This window comes from Lutra lutra, chromosome 9 (assembly GCF_902655055.1).
Source record: "Lutra lutra chromosome 9, mLutLut1.2, whole genome shotgun sequence".
NCBI lineage: Eukaryota > Metazoa > Chordata > Mammalia > Carnivora > Mustelidae > Lutra > Lutra lutra.
The window spans coordinates 140313758-140335090 of NC_062286.1; the positions used below are offsets into that span (position 1 = coordinate 140313758).

The following is a 21333-nucleotide window of genomic DNA, read 5'->3' on the forward strand; positions in this document are numbered from 1 at the left end:
CGGAGCATCTAGGGCACTCGAGCCAAACGCCGAACCCAGTGTGCTCATGCTACTATGGGGCAAATGACTTTTGGGAAAGTGGGCCCACTCCGCTCCCCCTGGGAGAATATGGACGGCACCCACTGTGAGTTCAAGAGCACGAGGAAATCTTCAGTAGCTGCTATGGAAATGTGATGATGTGACCTCATCCCTGTCCCTGGTGACTTCTCTCTCTCCTTCCAACAGGTGCGTGCTTTTTGCCAGCCCACACACCTTGTTGCTTCAGGGCTCTTCTTGGCTTCCGTCAGTGGCATCTGTGCCCAGGCTGGCTTCTCCCAAGTTCCAGGGGGTGACACTACCCTGCCCCATGAGAAGAGAACATAGGGGCTGCCCCTTCTGCCTCTGGCCCCTTCTGGCTTTCCTTTGTCCCTTCCTGATTCCATGCCCTTCCGCCCCGAGGATGGTGCTTGTTGCCCACGCATGCTTGCTGCCCTGTCGTCGTGATAAGTCTGACTGCTCTCATACCTGGCCTGGTCCTGGCAGAGGCATCTCTCTCCACTCGGGCATCCATGAGCTTGGGGCTGTTTACTGAGCAGCTACTGCGCATTTGACATTGTGTCTTGAAGGGCGTATCAAGCATACTTCACTGTGTTCCCGCTGTCTCCTAAAGTGTTGAGACTTTCAAGCTTTTCCAAGTTGAATAGAGAAAACAACAGAAATTGCATGCTAACAGCAATTCCAAAAAGCATTCCCATGAGCACTGCTGAGAACCAAGGACAAGCATTCCCATTTATCTTCGTTCAACTGGATTAAATGTAATATGTTATTGATTTTTAAAAATCCACACATTAGTGATTCAGAAGAAATCGGTTTTGTATGTTTTAATATGAAAACAATTATTTTCCTTTTAAAACTGCTTCCTGTGTCTGCAGGGCTCCCCGTGCTTTCTACTCTGTAGACCGCCGCGCACTGCTCAAGGAAGAGGGTGCATGTATTTTCACTTAATAATCTTGATCCACTCTGCCTTTTGAAGTCTGTGTTGTCTTTAATTTCAACTAATTTGGATTCATTTAAGTAACATTTCATTCTCGATCAATGCATAAATTGTTTTTTTTTTTAAATTAAGAAATGGGGAACATTTTTAGTGAGTTCTAAGTAACTCTGCATTAATGCTAAGAAGACCTGCTTAGCCTGGTTTGTTCCAGAGCCTCCTGGAGGAAGAAGAGGCTCTTCCTGATGTTGTGTTTGCCTGTCCCTGCCTCTGCTTGGGTGTGCGTCCACTGGCGTCACCCTGCTTGCTTTGGTCCTGACATCTTGAGGCTCTCGATGCTTCTGAGGACACAGGACATATTTCTTCTTTGCTTCCAGTTTTGCCACTCAATAAATTTGAGGAGTCACGAAGCAGTCATCTGTGTAGTTAGATAAGGAAGAAAATGATGATTTCTCTATTATTTTGCTTAGAAGAATGGGAAACTAGATTAATCAATGTCTGTTGGAAATGTCTCCTTATAAAAAAGACTGGCTTCTTTCATCAGAGTCATGATTGCAGCTCTTAGGCAAACACATTAGATGGTTTCCAGGGGCTGGTAGCAGACAATCAAGGTCTGAATTTTAGATCTGTCATTAGGTAACGGGAAGGAAATCTGTAATCCCACCTTTAATGTGGTTAAGAGGGTGTTCAGGGTCAGTGGGTATTCATGGCACCCGCCCCTCTCATCCTCTGGGGCACAAGGAAGGGGGGAGGAAGTCTGCACGAGTCAGAGGACATTTGGCTATGGGTCGTGATTCTTGGTAATAACTGAAATCCCAACCCAGAAAGGTTTAAGCACCGGGAAGACGTGGCTTGCTCACATAATGCAGAGCCCTCAGCAGCCCCGACTGGGACTTCAGCGATGTCACCCCGGCTCTGATGCTCCCATCTTCCTGTTGGAGTTGGCTTTCCTCTGGGTTGCTTTTATCCCATTTCATTCCACTTGCTGACCCCCAGGGGCCCTAGCTTTTGTCCTCCCCACTTAGCGCCTGTGGTAGAAAAAGAGCACTCGGGCTGAAGCCCCAGCATTGACTCTGATTCAGTGAGGTTTGGGTTGTGTGCCTGGCCCGGAAGCTTCTGTTTAGGCAGATGGGCAGAACGTGCCCGTAGTTGGAGATGGAGAGGTGATCGTGAGCCAGCTGACTTCTTTTGGAAAAGGATGTTCCCAAAGGACAGTGAAGGTGGACGAACCCGCTGCTGAACTCAGAACGAGCTCAGATGTTTATCGTAGCTTCTCTCGCTTCCTCGGTGTGGGAGGTCAGAGCCGAGACGTCGGCTTGGTTCTCCATGCAGGGTGCTGCAAGTGACTGTGGGCGGCGGTGGCGGCGGGTGCTGTTGGTGGCCTGCCCAGGTTCCCCTTCAGGCCAGGCACCCGCCCATTGCCACATGCTGCTTCCTGCTCTTATCTGGGCCCTTCTGCAAAGGATTGCCCTTGGCCGATGGGACCACCTTACCGTCCGCAAGCACAGGGCATTGCCTGATTGGGGGTCGGGCTGCGCAGCCCTTGACCCCCAACTGGGACACACTGCAGACCTCCCTGGGGGCTCAGGCAGAGGCTAGACTTCTCAGAAGTCACACTGCTGTCTGACTTCCTGTTTCTCCAGCTCCTGTCGGGTTTCTCCCGGGAGCACCCTCTCCAGAAGTCACTTGCACAAGAGCCCGAGATAGCAGTCACCTGCGCATCCTGTGTTGCAGCCCCCACCACTCACACCCTAATGTCGGGCCTCCTGCTTTCTCAGCACAAACATTGAAAGGTGTCTGGGAGCTAACCTGAAGTATAATAAGTAAAGATGTAGCCGAAGCAGGCAATTTCTCCTTCCCACACTCAATTTAAACCACCCGTGACATAAACTATTAACTTAGCCATCTTGGGTCTCCTGCTCCCATTGCATGAGCCATTCTAGCCAGACTTGTGGCATGCATCTTTGTGTGGCCTCTGTCACCACAAGGGCCACCTGCCAGAGTCAGACAAGAGTTTCCAGAGCGCAACACCTGCACTTTCATCTGGGCCACTTGAGACTCGGTGCTTCTGGAATCGGTGCTGTCACAGCCATCTACCGGGGCTGCTGTAGTTTCTCCTGCTCCATGCGCATATGCGGTTTCCATGGGTCAACAGGCCCTGTTGACTTTTGCTTTTTAAGGCAATCTTCAAGAGACTTATCTACAACAATGTCCAGTGCTTATAACCATGCCCTAAGTGCCCAAGAATAACTAGATTTGTGTTCAAGTCCCTCCCTCCCGCGACCTTTTTCAGCACCAGTTTTATTAGTGCTCCTGTCAGTGACCCGGCCCACCAGGGGCCGACCTGGTATGAGGCCAGTGCACCTTCCTAAACTGTATTTTGTAACTCAACATGAAGTAACTGGGGAGTTGCTCATACAGTAGGAGATTTTGTAAGGATGTGATCATAAAGTGGCTCCATCTTTTCTGAAGGATGAGCTAGGGCAACCTCTACTAGTCAGGCCTGTGCAGTCCTCCGTGTACCATGCCTTCTACACGCTCAGCAGTGGGCTGAGGTGGGACCAGCGGGTCTTGCCTGACTTGGACGTGACCTCCTGAAAGCACAGTATTTCAGTACAAACAGGTACAGAAGGAGACCCAGCATCTGAGTGATGAGTCAGTCAGACAGGGACGTTCGCGGAAACTCTGGCTTCCCACGCGCTATTGTGAAGAACCGCTCACTTTTTAGGCTTCTCTAGTGTGAACATCTCTATTCCCAGACTCTGGTTCTGCTTAGTGCTTGGTCCCATTGTGATTTGCTCGTAGAGTCTTACGTTATCTAATAATCACCACAGGAATAATCGTAGCTTGTATCATTGGGGCACTTATCATGGACTAGTCATTATTCTGAGCCATTTTATCATCTCTTGGAAGCTTCTGGACAGAAACACAGGTGTTGTAATTATCTTCATCTCACAGATGAGGAAATCGGCCCAGAGGTAGTAACTGACTTGGTGGTCGTAACGATGAACAGCAGGAATGTAGGAGGTCTGAGCCCCCGTCCCAGGTCATGAACTACTGTGCTGCTCTTTCCAAACCTCGCTAGCCGTCACTGGAAGCCCTGACACGTAGTGTGCTTACCTCTGCGATTTACAAAGACCTATTCTGAAAGAATTTTAGTTATCAAGAAATATGCCTGTCAATCATAAATATACACATGCATCTTATTTTTTTCACTTGATTACACATCTTTTAAAAAAACTTTTTATTTTAATTTTACTTCATTAACATACAGAGCAATATTGGTTTCTGGAGTAGAGTTCAGTGAGTCGGCGCTCACGCACAACACCCGATGCTCATCCGGACTGGTGCCTCCTCAGTGCCCATCACCGTCCAGCTCCCCCCCACCCCCCAGCCACCTCCCTCCAGCAGCCCTCGGTTTGTTCTCTCTCATGAAGAGTCTCTTACGGTTCATTTCCCTCTCTTTTTTTTCCCTCCTTCTTTCCCCCTTCCCATCTGTTTGTCTTGTTGCTTAAATTCTACGTATGAGTGAACTCATATGTGATTTTCTTGCTCTGACTTATTTTACTTAGCATAATATGCTCTAGCTCCATCCCTGTCATTGTAAGTGGCGAGATTTCATTCTTTTTGATGGCCAAGTAATAATCTGCCATGTATATATGTACATACACACCCCACAAGTTCTTTATCTGTTCTTCAGTTGATGGACATTCGGATTCTCTCTCTCATTTGGCTCTTGTAGATGCTGTTGCTGTAAACATTGCGGTGCTTGTACCCCTTCGAATCTGTATTTTCGTATCCTTTGGGTAAGTACCCAATAGTGCAATTGCTAGATCATAGGGTACTTCTGTATATAGCTTACACCAGAGGTGACCATAATATGTCTGCTGTACAGCAGTAGCTAACTTGCATCAAATATATATTTAACCGTGACTGAAGTTCTCTACTGTGGTGTAACAGAATACCCCAAATTCAGTGGCTCATAGCAGTAAGTGTTTAGTCTTGTCCATGAGTTTTTGGGTTAACGGGGCATTCTGCTGCCCTGACCCTGGTTGGACCAGCCTTGCCAGATTGGCTCACACATCTGTGGGGTGAGCTGGGGCAATGGCTGGGAGATTGGAAGGCTTCACTCGCATCCCTGAAAGTTGGTTGGGCTTCAGCCTGGGGAATGAGAGTTAAGAAAAGAATATGTCTCCCAACCTGCACTGATTTCAGAGGGAGTGAGAGCAAGAGAAAGGGAGCGAGGAGATTCACACCAATCTCTGGGGGCCTAGGTTTAGGACTGCCTATTATTTCTGTTGTATACTACTGGCCAAGGAGAATCACGAGACCAACCTAGATTTAAGGGTGAAGAAATTGACCCCACCTCCCATGAAAGACCTTAAAAATCACATGGCAGAGGGTGTGGGTACAGGAAATGGTGAAGAATTAGGCTGGTTTTGTGTGTGTTGTGTTATCAGCCAACCCTGCCTTCTATTTAGAGCACATGTAGCAATTTAGAGCACATTTGTCAGGAGCTCTGGAAAAAAATGGCTCATTTTTTCATACAACAGGTAGGCTAAGGAGAGGAGGTCTGAGCTAGTACAGCTGGCCGGGGAGCCTGCCAGTGACTCAGGATCCTTCTGTTTTTCTGCCACCATGTGCTTTTATTCTGTGGGTAGCATGATCTCTGCAGTGCCCGCAGACCTCAAGATTGTGCTGCAGGCAGGGAAAGGGCCTAAAGCCCAAAGGGGAATGCCTCTGGAATGTTCTTGAGGGCTGCCAGCAGTCCTTACTTGCATCTCGTTGTCTATGGGTGTCTGGGTCACCAGACCACCCGTGGCTGCAGGGAGTCCGGGAAAAGAGTATTATAGAGGTGCCCCAAACAGCTTTGGGGTTCCGTGGGTAAGAAAGAATGGAGAATAATAGTGGATAGACAGCTTGCAGTGCCTGTCTGAGTGATACCAGCATCCCACCTGAGGCAGTAATATAGTTCTTTTTGTTTTTTGTTTTTTAATTTAGTTTAGGGATACCTGGGTGGCTTAGTTGGTTAAGCGGCTGCCTTCGGCTCAGGTCATGATCCCAGCGTCCTGGGATTGAGTCCCGCATCAGGTTCCTTGCTCGGCAGGGAGCCTGCTTCTCCCTCTGCCTCTAGCCTGCCACTCTGTCTGCCTGTGCTTGCGCTCTGTCTCCCTCTCTCTAACAAATAAATAAAATCTTAAAAAAAATAATTTAGTTTAAGTAGAAAAGGGTGTTAATAAACATTTTTATGTAATTAATAGTATAGATGGGAGTTTGCAAACTTTTCTCTCTAGAAGGCCAGATAAGGTTTTTTTTGTATTTTTAAAAAATTTTGCTAGCCATGCAGGCCCTGTTGTAACTGCACAACTCTGGCATTATAGGGCAGAAGGAGCTGTAGACACAAGGTAGATGTGTGGGCGTGGCTGTGTTCCCATCACGCTTTATTTATAAAAATAAGTGGGGGGCCAAATTGGCCTACAGGCTGTAGTTTGCTCACCCCTGGTTCAGATAATTTGCAGATATGGCAAAATGACGAAGGCTTAATACTTCCTCCAGTCAGCAGACATGGCAGATTCACCAACGTTGTATGTGGACAAAGTTTAGACTTTTGCACTGTCGTGTTTTTCATTACCATGGTATTAGCACAATAAAGCCTTAGCTTCTCTCACCACTACTGAAAGTAACAGTGATTTTAAAAGATACATACTTTATTTCTCCCAGAGACAACCATCTGTGTAGGTAGTCTGGTCTAGTATGGTGGCTCCATGGTGCTGTGGAGACCCAGGTTCCTTCTGTCTTGTTACTCTACTCTCCTTGCCATAGGTTTTCCTTCTGCTGTGGTATAGGATGGCTGCCCCAGCTCCTGCCATTAGGTCTGCATTCCAGCCAACAGAAAAGGGAAAAGAGAAAGGAGAAGGTATCTACCCCCCTTCCCCTTAAGGGCATGCCTTGCAAATTCTGTGGATCATGTCCTCTCATATCTCTTTGGCCAGAACTTAATTACCTGGTCATATTTGCAAGAAAAACTGAGAAATGTAGTTTTTAAGCAGAGCAACAGTGCACCTCACCTAGAAAGTAGGTTCTTGTTACTAAGAAAAGGGATCAGGAATAAGGAGGCAACTCACATGCTCTGCCCCATGAGCTAGAGATACAGACAGGCTGGAATGTCCAAAACTCTTTTCCATGTAAAGAGAAGTTTCAGTTAACATTCATGCAGTAATGCAATTTTCCATGTTCTGTTTCCATGGTTAGATTTCCCTCCGTACCCTGACCATGTGCCTCCCTAAGCAGGAGTAAAATCTTGTTCGTGATTGCGCTCTCTATCACAGTAAGAAGTCGAGTTAAAAGAAAAAAAATTACAGCTAGAACTTTGAAATGCTCGTTAGAGAAGAGCATGTTTTTGTCTGTTTATCTGCAGAAGGCGAGCAATCCCGCTCAAGAGTCTTGTTACTAAACAGCCATGTGCATGTTTACAAGCTTGGGGACGTGCCTTTCTTTCCTGAGCGTGTACTTTTGGATGCTTCTGTTTCGAAACCCTTTTGCATGGTCTCCCCCCACCCCCTGATTATAAAACAGGGAACACGTTTTCCTCCTTTGTCCCCAAGATTCTAGGCCCTGTACCCGATGGTGGCTGGTTTCCTCCCTGTCACTTCCATTCAGTCCTTGCTCTTTCCCACCATTGCCCACTGAAGAAATCTCAAATTGTATGGTGAGCGTCAGCAGCAGCTCGCAGTAATGGAAACACCTTGCTGTTACTGACACAGAACAAGGCGTGAGCCCGTCATCACTGCAGAAGTGCATCCCATCGTCTGTACATATTCCCCTTTTCCTTCCCCATGCCCCCTGCCAACCGCCCAGGGTCTGCTCACGGGTACGCCTGTATACCCACTCGAAGAAGGTTAATACCACATGTTACTGGGAGGAGAGACACGTGCTCAAGCTGGCTCATAACCGAGAATGCAGAGCCTTCCCGCATGGTGAGGCCCGTTGCGGGAACATGGCTGAAAAACATGGGCACCTTTCATCTTCTTCAAACTCCCTTCACACTTAGGACCTGTCACCTTCAAAATTCAGATTTAGCCGTTAAAGAGCACTACCCCTTTAAAGAAAAACCCTTGATGAATGCAGATTGACACTAAATGGAGTTTAAGAAAATGATCAGGGTTTTTAAATATGATTATAATCAGTGAGAATAGTAGAACGGAGTCAAATCATTATTGATCTCACTTGTGGGGGTGGGAGGGAAGAATTGCTGTGAATTAATCAGACGAGATTTTCTGGAAAGCCTGTCCAGCTGTGAGTCCTCCCTGGGGTCTGCCTCTACTGTAGGACCTCTCCCCCTCGCCCCAGGCTGCTAGACACTTTGTTAACCCTTGATGAGCCTCCCCCAGGATCTGTAGTCACATTAGGGGGGAAGTCTCTGTGCAAATTTATATTTGTGATCTCAAGGAATGAAGTGGAAAAGCAGGGTGTGGTTTGAGTTTGGAGTCAAGACTAGTTTTCACTTGGTGAGTTCATGTAACAGGTTGTTTATGAAGTACCTATTATGTGCCACTCACAGTGTTTTAGGTGCTGGAAAAACCTACAATCAGGACCAGGTCCTGCCACTATGCCAGAGGGAGATGGGCCTAAGCCACAAAGCCATGAGTCAGGTAACACAAAAATGTCACCGAGGTGACGGTATTGGCAGCGCTAAGGCCATAGCAGCCCCACACGTTTGAGGCACAACATCCCAGGCCTGAGCGTGGTGCATGTGCTATCGGCTCATTGAATTCTCTCCACCACCCTTGTAGGAAGGGCTAGAATCGTCCCATCACATAGTTAAGGACACTGAGGCACAGACTGGAGGTGGGAGCCAACAACTTTCTTCACAGCTCTGAGGTGTCAGGCTCATTCACTGGCTGTCACCTCCTTCCTCCCTCGGCACGGGCAGTGGGTGTCTCGGTGAGCTGTCATGGGCCCAGGGGTCTCCCCCCGACATTTGCCTTTGAGCCCCTTAGCTGTGGTGGGGGACACACGTGTAGCAAGGACACGGTAACTCAGGGGGCGTCTGCTGCACACTAGACAACAGGAGAGCCAAACAACCAAAACAAAAACCAAACCAAACCAAAAAACCACAAATCTGATCAGGAAACAGCCCTGAATGTAAATTCTACCAAAGCCAAGGCTTCAAAAACAATCCATTCAGAGGAAGAAGAGCCCCCCACCCCGCCGCCCCCGAGCCTTGTCCCCATCCAGATCTCTCTGGTTCAGTAATCCCTGAAGTACCGTGTGGGCCTGGGGTTGGATGAAAGGTTTATTTATCAGACCTAAGCCACTCCTCTGCTTTATCCCAAAGACATGACAGAAATCAGGGTGACAGCTTGAGGGATTCACCGAAGCCCCTTTCCAATGTTCCTGAGGATCCAAACTGACAACGATAGTCCTTGTGTGCCAGCTCTTGAGGAGTTAATCCCTCTCTCAGGGAAAGAGAGAGAGAGAGAGAGAGAGTGTGTGTGTGTGTGTGTGGTGTGTGTGTATGCACGCACATGCGTGCCCGCCCCGAAACCCAACAGCCCCCCTTTTCCACTCCACTCCCACCTTCTGGGAAAGAATAAGAGAGAAAACAACCCAGATCACCATCCCACCCTCACTACCACCTCTGGTCGTGTACGGCTTTCCCCACTCTGGGCTGTCTGGTTCCTCTAGCTGGAGGGGGGGCTCGGGGTCCCTCGGGAGTTAGAGGGCACAGAGTGTAGCTCCTCCAGTTGGCACACCTCACTTCCTTGCACGTCAGGCTTTATAAGACTCCATTCTTCCCCTCTTCTGCCCTCCAGGTGCTGTTCTGTGGCTTGTCAGTGCTGGTACTAAGAACAGCTTCATGGCAAGCTGCGAACGCCTCCTACCACAGGCCTCACAGTGTGTGACCCATGTGGGCACTCAGAGGGCCCCACACTGGGACCTGGGCTCTGCTGGGAGGCTTGAAAAGCTCAGTCCTTTGGAACAAGAGCCTGCATTTTCATTTACATGAGGCTTGCAGATGAGGCCATGTGTCTGGACAGCACAGTACCCGGAATTCTGCTGAGGAAAGTGGTTGGACAGGAGAATGGGGGCAAGGTGTATGTTTGCTTCAGGTCCCTTCTGGGAGGAAAGAGGCCCTCATGGTCACATGTCAGAAGAGCCCCGTCAAGTTGTACAAGCCGTGGAGAGTAAGGGAGAGGATGTGGGCTTCCAGAGGGACCTCAGATTTTTGTCTAAGTCTTGAGACCTCTAGAGCAATGGAAGGGAAAGACCACTCCCTCTACCACAAAGTTCTGGCCCCAGGAGACAGCACCTGGCACACTGGCCTTTCCTTTTTCCCCCCAATCACCTTTAATTTTAGAATAGTTTCAGACTTACAGAAAAGTTGTAAAGATCATTCAGAGAATGCCCATATAGCCTACACCCAGTTACCCATTTTTAACACCTTACATTAGTATGGCCTATTTGTTATAATTAGTGATACATTAGCTATGGGTAAAGAATTATTAACTAAATTATATAGTTGATTCAGATTTCCCTATTTTTTTTTCTCTCATGTTCTTTTTCCAGCCCATGATCCCACCCAGGCACCACATGGCTTTTATCATCATGTCTCCTTAGGCTCCCCTTGGCTGTAACAATCTCCCAGACCCTCCTTGTATTTGATGACCTTGACAGTTCAGAGGAGGACTGGCTAGGTATATTGTCGGATGTCCCTCTGTTGGGGTCTGGTGTTTTCACCTTGATTAGATTGGGGCGATGGTTTGGGGAGCAAGACTCCAGCGGTGAAGTGCCCTTCTCGACCCATCGTATCAAGGGTGCATGCTCTTGGCATGACTCACCGCAGTTGATGTTGACCTTGACCGTCTGGCTGAGGTCTGTCAAGCTCTCCCCTGCAAGGTCACCTGGCCCCTATGCCCACCCTTAACTTTACCTGCAGGAAGTTGGCTTCCCTCTCCCATTCCCCCATTTTCCATGGGTTTCCTTTGGTTGCAGACTCGGCCCTCTGCCCTCAAGAGTCTCCCCATTCACCAGATTCTGTCTCCTATGATGCATGGTGTAATTAGGATTTCTGGAATAGGGAGAAATCTGGAATAACCCAGAGCTGCTCTGTGAGACCCAAGTTCACATAGTCTTTACCTGAACCCAGACATTATTGGAAAAGTAAATTACTTTTATTTTCCTTGAAAATAGTGGATAGGAACTGCATTAGAATCCTCACTGAGAAAACATACGTAAGACCTATAGTCAGAGGAGAGAGAATAACTAGAAAATAACCGTAAGGTACATTTCCACACTGAAACCTCATTTAAGTTTTACTATTTACCCTGCGCTATTTCATGGGCTCCCATTTCTGCTCCCTGAATTTATTAGCAGGTGGGCAGAGCATTCTCGGCTTCAGTGACCTTCATGATCCTGGAGCGCGCACATCCGATTCTCTTCCGGGGAGCGTGAGGCCCGCAAGTAGAGTGATGTTCAGTGAGAAAAATGGATAGCCTTGGGTCCTCAGATATTGGGGAGAAATATTTCTGAGGTAAACAGACTAATAATTTTTGAAAACAGAATTTTTGAAGGCTGTTTTTGCATAGTGAGGTTAAAAATGCCTTGAACTGACAGGAAGGGAATGGGATACTGATTTTTCAGCCTGGCCATTGGTCAATCCCTTACTTTTTGTCTGTGTATTGTGGCCTTCTGGGTCCATTTGAAATCCTCGTAAATTCATTCCTCCTTCCAGGACTGCCCAGATCCCTGCAGCGTCAAGATGCTTTCATGAAGCAGCTCATGCCTTTCTCTGCTGTGTGTAACCATGTGGTGAACCCAAAAGCGAACACTTGGATCAGACATTCCATTGTGTCCTTTTGCTTCCTTCTCCCTCCTCTAGCAGGTGTAGGAGGGGAAATGAATACCCAAGCGTCTCTCTGGGGTGCTCGGTTTGTCCCTTCAGGGAGCCCTCCTTGAGGGCAGAGTTCCTTTCTCTGGATGGGGCTTGTTTTCCTATGAGCCTTTTGCCCTTGGGGAAAAAGAGATGTTCCAGGCAGGAAAAACCTCCCGCCCTTTTCTGAAGTAGATACCATTGGCGAGTTTACCACTAAGAGCCAAAGTTTGTACTCCTCCCCCCCTCCCCCGCTTCTGGCTTAAAAAGAAGAAAAAGAAGTTTGCTCTTTCTCTCTCCCCTTCCTCTGGGTTAAAGCTCTTGCTGGAGAAGTTATGAGCACAAGACTCTTGTCTAGAAAGTGTCGTCGCACTTGCCAGTCCTGGTACTGGCTGGGAACTCTAGAACGCCTTTCTGCAGAATGTGCCTTCCCGGTGCCGTTACCTGCGTCATGCCATTTCTGCTTTGCTTGTCTTTCCCTCTGGCATTTGTTAGAGGCCAGCCACGGTCTCTCACCCAGAAAACCTGATAACCAACTCTGCTCGATGGCTTTTCTAGTGAGTGGGGGTTAGGGGAAGTTCTAGGGAGGAAAGTGAATGGCTTGGGATCCTTAGATACACAGGAGTGGGAGAAATAATGAGATCAGAGAGACTAATAATTTTCCCAAATAGACTGAAGGTTGTTTTCTCGCGGTGGTGTGAAAAAATTCTTAAAATTGGGAGAAGGGCTGTGGGATGTTGGCTCTCTCCCCACGCCAGACCCGGCTTTGGCCTTTGCCTATGGGCTTGGCTCCTGAGTGTTTTGGATGCATAAGCCATTTCTCCATCAAGAGCAGTTGGGGCCGAGATGCCTGGATCAGTTGGTTAAGCATCTGCTTTCAGCTTAGATCATGATCCCTGGGTCTTGGGATCAATCTCCACATTGGGCTTCCTGCTCAACGAGGAATCTGCTTCTCCCTCTGCCTCTTACCCCCACCCCCTACTCATGTGCATGCGCGCTCGCTCAAATAAATAAATAAATAAATAATAAAATCTTAAAAGAACAGTTGGTTGGGGCCATCTGACTGTCAGCATGTTTGTGGTGTGCCCTGTCACAAGATCTCTTGCTCGATAATTGCTCGATTCAGAGTGTGCAACCATCCCCGGAGTTACTGTGTGTGGTGCCTGGAGCTGGTCAGGGGAAGAGGTGGCTGCCCAGCCCCGCACCTTCATTGAGATGTTTCTGAGCACAGCTGGCTCCCAACCAGCTCACCCTTTCCCTTCGCCATATGGCTCATGGCCAGAGTTGACAAATGGAAATACAGGGCACCCAGTTAAAGTTACATTTCAGACAGTGAGTATATTTTTTCAGCATAAGTATGTCCCAAACATGGCATAAGATGTACTTATGCTAAAAATGATCCTTTGCTGATCAGAGATTCAGATTTAAGTGGTCATCCCCATTTTATCTGGCAACCCTTCCCTGAGATCCTCAGAGCACTCTTTTTGGCTGAGGCCTCCCTGGAGGACTCCATGTGATTCAAAATTTACCTTCAACTTTTCCTTCAAATCTGATTTCACTTCTGAATCGTCATCAGTTTGGAGGTTCCTGTCCTTCCTGCCCCATCTGCCTGGAATCCTGGTGGCTGCGTTGATTTCGGGGTGGTGGAACTCTTACTTGAGTACCTCGTCAGAGGAGTGGGAGGCTGGTTCCATCCTGGCCATCCAGACCCTCTGCAGTCTCCTGCAATCAGTCCATTTTGATCCTTCTTGGTCTCTTCGCTTCTCTGAATGTCTGTCGGTCTTGCTTCTGGGTCCTTGGCTCAAATATACAGGGTTTCCTCGTCCTCCTCAGGGTCCGAGGCCTCCCAGCTGCTTACCCCAACCAGAGGACAGATAGGAGGACAGTAACGGGCCTTCCCCCATTACTTTGCCACCTTCACTTAATTTTTTGCAAAGCTAAATCATGGAAGGAAAGGGGTTAATTTTCTCTTCTCTTTGAAATTCGTGAGGCAGAAAGCATCAAAGCTGTGCCATTCTGGCTCAGAAGATGTACTGGGAAGCCCTAGTAATAGGTAGCAGCGAACTACGATCTTGTGTACAGGGTAACATTTCTACAGTAGAACCTGTTTTAAATTTTATTATCTACCTCATGCTACTTCGCCTCTTCTTGTCCTCTCCCCCTTGAATTTATTAGAGCCTGGGTATGGATTTCTCTCCCTGAGAGAACTTTCATAATAATGAAGTGTACTTGGCAACTGCTCATGGTGAATACAAGATTGGAGGGTATTTTGCAAGGAGAATGGATAGCCTTGTTTTCCTCTGTATGAGAGAAATATTTGAGGTGAAAATAGACTAATAATTTCTCGAGATAGAAGTTTCGAAGGTTGCTCTTGCACGGAGAAGTTGGAAACTCCTTGAAGTGATAGAATGAGCGTGGAACATCATAATCCACGCATCTCTCTCTCCCTGGCAGGCTGCCATGGGCTCTCTGTCTCTGTATACCAGTGTCCTTTGGGGCTGGAGCTCACTTGCCATTTTTCTTCTGCTTTGTTCTCCACTGACTTTTTTCAGTTTTCATGAGGGGCCTGAGTGAGCAAATCTACCAGAACCCACTCCTGGTGCTTCTAGCCCGCATTCTTTGATGGATGTTCATGCAATTTTCTCATTATTTTCCTGTCAGCATTCACAGAAACAGTGTAAACTACTTTATTTCAAAATCATTATGTTAGTTTACTCCATGATAATTTAAGCTGTGTATTCTTTCTCTGATTTGAATTTAGTAATAACATATTTTTAAAGACAAGTCAAGAGGATTTCTTGAATGATTTTTCAGTGACAATACCACCCCCCCCACACACCCGAGGCTACTTTCCTCGGACCCTCTTTTTCCGTGCTTAATTGATTTTTCATTTCATTCTGTGCACATTCTAAACAGACCCTGTGCCTTCTATGGGGAGAGGATTTTGGAGAGCTAATCTTACTAATCTAGCTGTCTTTCCTTCAGGAAAAGGAGCAAGTGGACAGCTATATGGTGAGGGGTGCCAATGCCCCCAACCTGTGCCTGCCCAGGGCCACTACCGGAGAGCATTCTGGCAGCTGCTCCAAGACAGAAGCTCCCACAGATTGTCCCCTCTCCCTCTAGCGGGTTCAAGTGTTTTAAATTCCATTCTTGCCACACCCCCTCAGCTCCTTTTGGTCATTACACAGAACTGTGTATCCGCCTCAAGATTCATCTCCCACTCCACTCTTCACCCCTTCTCTGGGTAGAATTTCTGGGTGCACGATGTTGTTTATAGTCTTTTCCAGACAAAAGTTGAAGGGCACCTCCCATTTTCTCTCAGACCATGGGTTTCCTTCCCTTATTTTTGCTTTAGAACTGCAAAACAGACGTACTTTTTTGGAGGGGGGGGTGTGGAGTAGAAGTCTTCAGAAAGGGTGTAAAGTTTTTAAAAATGCCTCAAAGTTTGGACTTTCTAGATGGTTCCACTATGTCAATGTCTATTTAAAAAAAAAATCTGGAAATTTGATTTCTTGATTAGTTGGGATTAAAAATGATTTCTGGGGCAGTATTCTCTCTTTTGTATTCCCTTTCTTTCCTTCCTGTTGCATTGGTGGTCTTACCCCTATTTCCGGGTAGGCTTTTGGTTGCACATGTACCTGAGCTTTTGTTAAGTTCAAAGGAGGCCAGAGGCGCTATTCTGAGCATGGGAGAGAATTTCTGAAGTTAAAAAAAAAAAAAAAAAAGAGTTTGGTACTTCAAGTTTCACATCATAAAAGGGAGGATTTCTAAAGCTGGTGTGAGGACAAAAGAGTGACTTCATAGAGTCCTGTGAGAATTTGGCCCCTGTCTTCCTATTGTTCCTCCTTTCTGCTTTGTTGCCTGTGTCTCAGCTTCTGAGGTACAGGGAACCTGTGAGTCCAAGTGTCTGTGGTCTTCCCAAGCAGGGCACAGGTGACTCTTTTTTTTTTTTTTTTTTAAAGATTTTATTTATTTATTTGACAGGCAGAGATCACAAGTAGGCAGAGAGGCAGGCAGAGAGAGAGAGGAAGCAGGTTCCCCGCTGAGCAGAGAGCCCGATGCGGGACTCGATCCCAGGACCCTGGGATCTTGACCTGAGCCAAAGGCAGAGGCTTTAACCCACTGAGCTACCCAGGCGCCCAGACTCTTGACATTTCATTACCTGCTGGGGTCTGAAAGAACTTGGGACCATCCCCGTGTATTTTCGTATCAGGATCCATAGAATCTACGCAGAGGCTTTTGCTCAAAAACCACTGCTCGAGCCATGTTGCTGCAGGATTGCAGGGACAAAAGTTCTGTTTCTCTCAAGTCTTGAGAAAAGATGGAGCCGAGTTGCAAGTATTTCAATGACTGGCATAGTTGACCCAGTCAGGGTTCTACCATTATTAAGAAAACCACACATTCTTGAGTGAACGTTGGTATGAAAGTTTTTAAAGAGTGGGGGTCACCTCTCTTCTTTCCCTTTATCCCGGTCCCCTTGCTCTCAAATAGTATGTGAGAAATGCTGTTGAATTCTGTCCGTGTACAGGACTTCACATTACTGGAATATTTTAAACAGGCTCTTCCACTAATGTTGTTTAGAAAAAGTATCTGAGTGGAAGAGGGTTTCCAGCTTTCCAAACACTTGCCTTTCCTCAAGAAAGCAAAGAGCACCACACAGGCAGGTGTTCTGAAGTAAGAAATGACCTCCATGCCACACAAGGTAGCGTACCCAAACATGCCATGGAAACAGAAGAGTGTTCCCTCCTCCTCTTTCCCTGGTTTTGTCATCAAATTTGGTTTTATTTGTCTACAATTTAGAATTGAGGGAAGAGCTAGATTCTCCGTGACCATTTATCTTTTCACAGAGACTGGGCTGGGAATGTTTTCTTTCCTAAAGTATATTGGAAAACCAGAATTGATGAGGCCAACTCCAATATTTTCTTTCTTGTCTTTGTTTCTAGTTTGAAATTAGTCCATTTTCCCCCCCTTATCAGGATTAATGAAGTAGAAAAGGAAAGATCTTTCTTCCCAGCTGTTATCCTTGAAATGGATCAATTTCTTCTTTCTAAGGATGCAAATCTTGAGGAAAAATGAGCTCTCTCAAATACCTCAATTATATTTTGAGAAATGGACTACCTTTTATAGACTCATTTAGTAATGAGTAACATTGAAAATAATAATTCAAAGAGTAGATACTCTTGATTTCAGTCTTGGCATTATAGATTTCAAATGGTATTTCCAGTAATTGTATTTTTTGCCTCTTCACCTCATTGTCTGCATTTGCTCTGTAAATTTTAAGTACATGATTATGGTATGGGTATAAACTTTTAACTTAAGAATTGATTTTATTTTTATTTTTTTTATTTTTATTTTTTTTAAGATTTTATTTATTTGACAGACAGAGATCACAAGTAGGCAGAGAGGCAGGCAGAGAGAGAGGAAGGGAAGCAGGCTCCCTGCTGAGCAGAGAGCCCGATGCGGGACTCGATCCCAGGACCCTGAGATCATGACCTGAGCCGAAGGCAGCGGCCTAATCCACTGAGCCACCCAGGCGCCCAAGAATTGATTTTAAACATGACTTTCCACTAAACATCTTTTAGGGAAAGGAAAATCCTCCAAGAGGAAAATCTGAAATTGATTGCCTTTTATCAAAGAAATGAATACTACTAAGAGAAGTAGTTTCTGAAGCAAAACATAGGATTACTTGGAAGAGACAAACTTTCAGAAAATTGCATTAGGAGAGGGAAATACCCAGGCATGTGGTGAGGTTTTCAGTAAATGTATTTTCCTATCCCTCTGATGGGTCCTTCAGCCATGTTCTCTCTGAAGAACCAGGCTGAGCCTTCTTCATCATGTTGGCTCCTTGGATGGTTTTGTGAGGTGACATTTTAGTGGGTCTGTAGGCTGGTTGCTCCTGAGTCTCAAGCCAGACTAGATGCCCTTGTGGTATAATTCATAACTCATCTTCTTTGTGGTATTTACCACAATACCAATCATTGTGTAATTATGTCCTAATTTTCTTCTCTTCAGCTACACGCATGCTGCATCAACTAGGTAGAATTGAGCTACTTCAATCATTGACAATAAACCTGTATTTAATTCCAGGGTGAGGGAGCCACTCTATTCTTTCTCTTTGTCTCATTTACTTTCTTTCTCACTGGAATCTCTTCCTTTGAATTATGCACATAACTAAACTTTTAAGTGACTGAAATGTTTTAACTAGATTATTTTTTTTTTCCCCACCAACATAGTTTAGGGAAAATGTTTCCGAGGCTAACGTTATCAAAGCAGCTGTCTTTCATTGAAAAAACAGAAAAGGTAAAGAGAACTTCTCTGACAGGTACTTTCTGAGATAAAAGGTTTACCTAATTGTGTTGAAAAGGTAGAATAGCTAAATATTATGTGAGCATAGTGATGTAATTCTCTGAAATCAAGTATCTTCATTTTTTTTTTTTTCCTTTTTAGCCTTTAAACTTCTGTCTGCCATGAGTGGAATGGGGGTGGTAGGGCTCCCTTGGTGTTGGTCGTGCCCTGCCCTCTCTGTCACAAATCACCTCCAAGTGTTTTCCTAAGAGAAACACGAATGGCAGCCTGAACTCCAGGGTTCCAAATCCATGAACTCCCTCCCTGCCTCTCTGACGAGAGCTAATGGCTCTGTACCATTATTTTTCCTGTCAGAATTAATGGGGAGATATTCTTTTCCTAAAGCCATTAGTTAAGTAATATTGCTTACAGAATTGCTGAAACAGGATAACACCTCCTTCTCCAGGGTGTAAATCTTAAGAAATGATGAGACAATTGCTTAAACACATCAATTATATTCTAAAGCCTGAACTTTTTTCTCTACAGTTTCATTTAGAGTTAAGAAACTTTGAAAGTAATGGTCCATAAAGTGGATTCTCTTGACTCAATTTTGGCACTAAATAATTCAAATAATATTAGCTATTTTTTGTTCTCCATTTAGTTTTCTTTCTTCCCCACAATTTGTCCTCTCTTCATTTTAGAGCATTCTCTTATTGTCTGAGTGTGATTAAAGTTTCAACCTACCAAAAGATTTTAAGCATACTTTTTCCACTAAATGTGTTTTTTTTGGAGAAAATGGTAAGTGAAGTGTTCTCAAACTGATTGCCTTTCATCAGAGAAAGAGAAGAGAAATTCGAACCATAGAGAAAAGTGGTTTCTGAAAAAAAGAGATTGAAAAATGATTACTCAGAAGAGGCGAAATTTCAAAAAAAAAAAAAAATTAGGGTAGTTCAGAAATGCTCCAGATTTGGTTAGAGATGGAAAAATGTATTTTTCTCTTCTTTGGTGAGTCTCCCCTGTTCTCTGCCTGAGAAGCAGAACTTTCATGACACACCAGAGTGTGAGTCTTTCGATCCCTCTATCAGCAGGTGTGCTGTGTTCTGACTGAATTGACCTGAGCCATAGCTTTGCCCAGACATGCCGGGCACACCCTGGGGGGCTTTTCCTTATTCCGTTCGGTGTGAATTTTAGGGCCAATGCCTCTTATTTTTCTTTCAAATGAATAAAGCAATACCATGCCTGTTGCAGCAAAGAAAGCGGTATCGACATATCTGAGGAGAGCTTGATGGTCCCCAGTCTCGGGGCCGTCTGCAGCTGCCAGGGTTCCGCTCGTGTTCGCGCACACCTTCCTCTGCGTGCGTAAAACTCAGAACAGACACTTCGGGCTCCTTGCTTTTTCACAACTAGGGTCATCCCATATGTAGAAGTCTGCAACTCTTCTTCATCCGTCTTGTATAAAATTCTGGGCCTATATTAGAGATTGATTGATCATTTTAATCATGGCATAAAAATCCCTTGACATAGCTGTACCACAGTCTTTAATTCAACCCTGCCTGTTTCCATGGGTGTTCTTGTCGGTTGCTGTTGTTTTTCTACCACAACTATTGCTGCAGGAAATGTTCTGGCTCCGTTTGGTATTTTATAGTTACATACTTCCCTACGTAAGGTACTACCAAAGTACTTCTCCAGGACCATGTGTACTCCTCCATAGTTTTCAGCAGCATTTAAAAAAATTTTTATTTTTTTATAAACATATAATGTATTTTTTGCCCCAGGGGTACAGGTCTGTGAATCGCCAGGTTTACACACTTCACAGCACTCACCACAGCACACTCAGCAGCATTTTTTTTTAAATTTTTTATTTTTTCAGCGTAACAGTATTCATTATTTTTGCACCACACCCAGTGCTCCATGCAATCCGTGCCCTCTCTAATACCCACCACCTGGTTCCCACAACCTCCCACCCCCTCACCTCTTCAAACCCTTCAGATTGTTTTTCAGAGTCCATAGTCTCTCATTGTTCACCTCCCCTTCCAATTTCCCCCAACTCCCTTCTCCTACCTCCCCATGTCCTCCATGCTATTTGTTAGGCTCCACAAATCAGTGAAACCATATGATAATGGACTCTCTCTGCTTGACTTATTTCACTCAGCATCATCTCTTCCAGTCCCGTCCATGTTGCTACAAAAGTTGGGTGTTCATCCTTTCTGATGGAGGCATCATACTCCATAGTGTATATGGACCACATCTTCATTATCCATTCGTCCGTTGAAGGGCATCTTGGTTCTTTCCACAGTTCGGCGACCGTGGCCATTGCTGCTATGAACATTGGGGTACAGATGGCCCTTCTTTTCACTACATCTGTATCTTTGGGGTAAATACCCAGGAGTGCAATGGCAGGGTCATAGGGAAGCTCTATTTTTAATTTCTTGAGGAATCTCCACACTGTTCTCCAAAGTGGCTGCACCAGCGTGCATTCCCACCAACAGTGTAAGAGGGTTCCCCTTTCTCCACATCCTCTCCAACACATGTTGTTTCCCGTCTTGCTAATTTTGGCCATTCTAACTGGTGTAAGGTGGTATCTCAATGTGGTTTTAATTTGAATCTCCCTGATGGCTAGTGATAATGAACATTTTTTTCATGTCAGCAGCATTTTTTAAAAGAAACTTTGCTCCCCTTAAGCGTGAGGCCTGGGTGAGGCGTACAGCCTCTCCACCGCTGTCGGCGCCCCAGAGCTTCGTGACTGGCGAGCGCCCCAGACGGACCCTCCTTGGCCGAATTCGGACCGCGGGCACATTGGTTAGCATAGTGTTGCTGTGTGAAAATTCATTATCGGTGCTGACAAACACATGGAATCCAGTTTTTTGGTGTCTCTTGGAAAATGGACAGATGTGGCAAACTGGTCCTTGCCAGTGGCAGTTGGTGGTGCTGGGGGTCTCCTGTGTCCTTGAGCCTGGGCATGTCTTCCCTTCACCACAGTCCCTAGCCCTAGGCAGCCTCCCTCGTTTATGTTCTTTGCCTGAGCCCTACAGCGTTTGAGTTTGTGACTTGGTTTCAGGCGGGCCGTCTGTTCTGCGACTCAGCTGCCGGGGGTCGGGCCCTGTCCTGGGCACCGGCTCCCTGGCTGCCTCCTCCTTGCATGACATGCCAGGGGCCTGCCCCGCTCAAGTCAGGATGACCATGGGAAGTCTCGACACATCACCCC

At 46.1% G+C, this 21333-nt stretch overlaps 1 protein-coding gene across 5 annotated transcripts in view; it reads left to right on the top strand.

Annotated features, from left to right (window-relative positions):
- The window catches only part of ZNF831 (zinc finger protein 831), a 95455-nt gene that overhangs the window by 60941 nt on the left and 13181 nt on the right, over positions 1-21333 (top strand). Inside the window, exon 5 of one of the 5 annotated variants that reach the window (XM_047746174.1) lies at positions 4713-4797. The exons of the other annotated variants lie outside the window; for them this stretch is intronic. Within the exon in view, the coding sequence (XP_047602130.1) occupies positions 4713-4780 (68 nt within the window). The 3' untranslated portion in view covers positions 4781-4797. Of the gene's footprint in view, positions 1-4712; positions 4798-21333 lie in introns of those variants that run through there. 5 annotated transcript variants of the gene reach the window in all.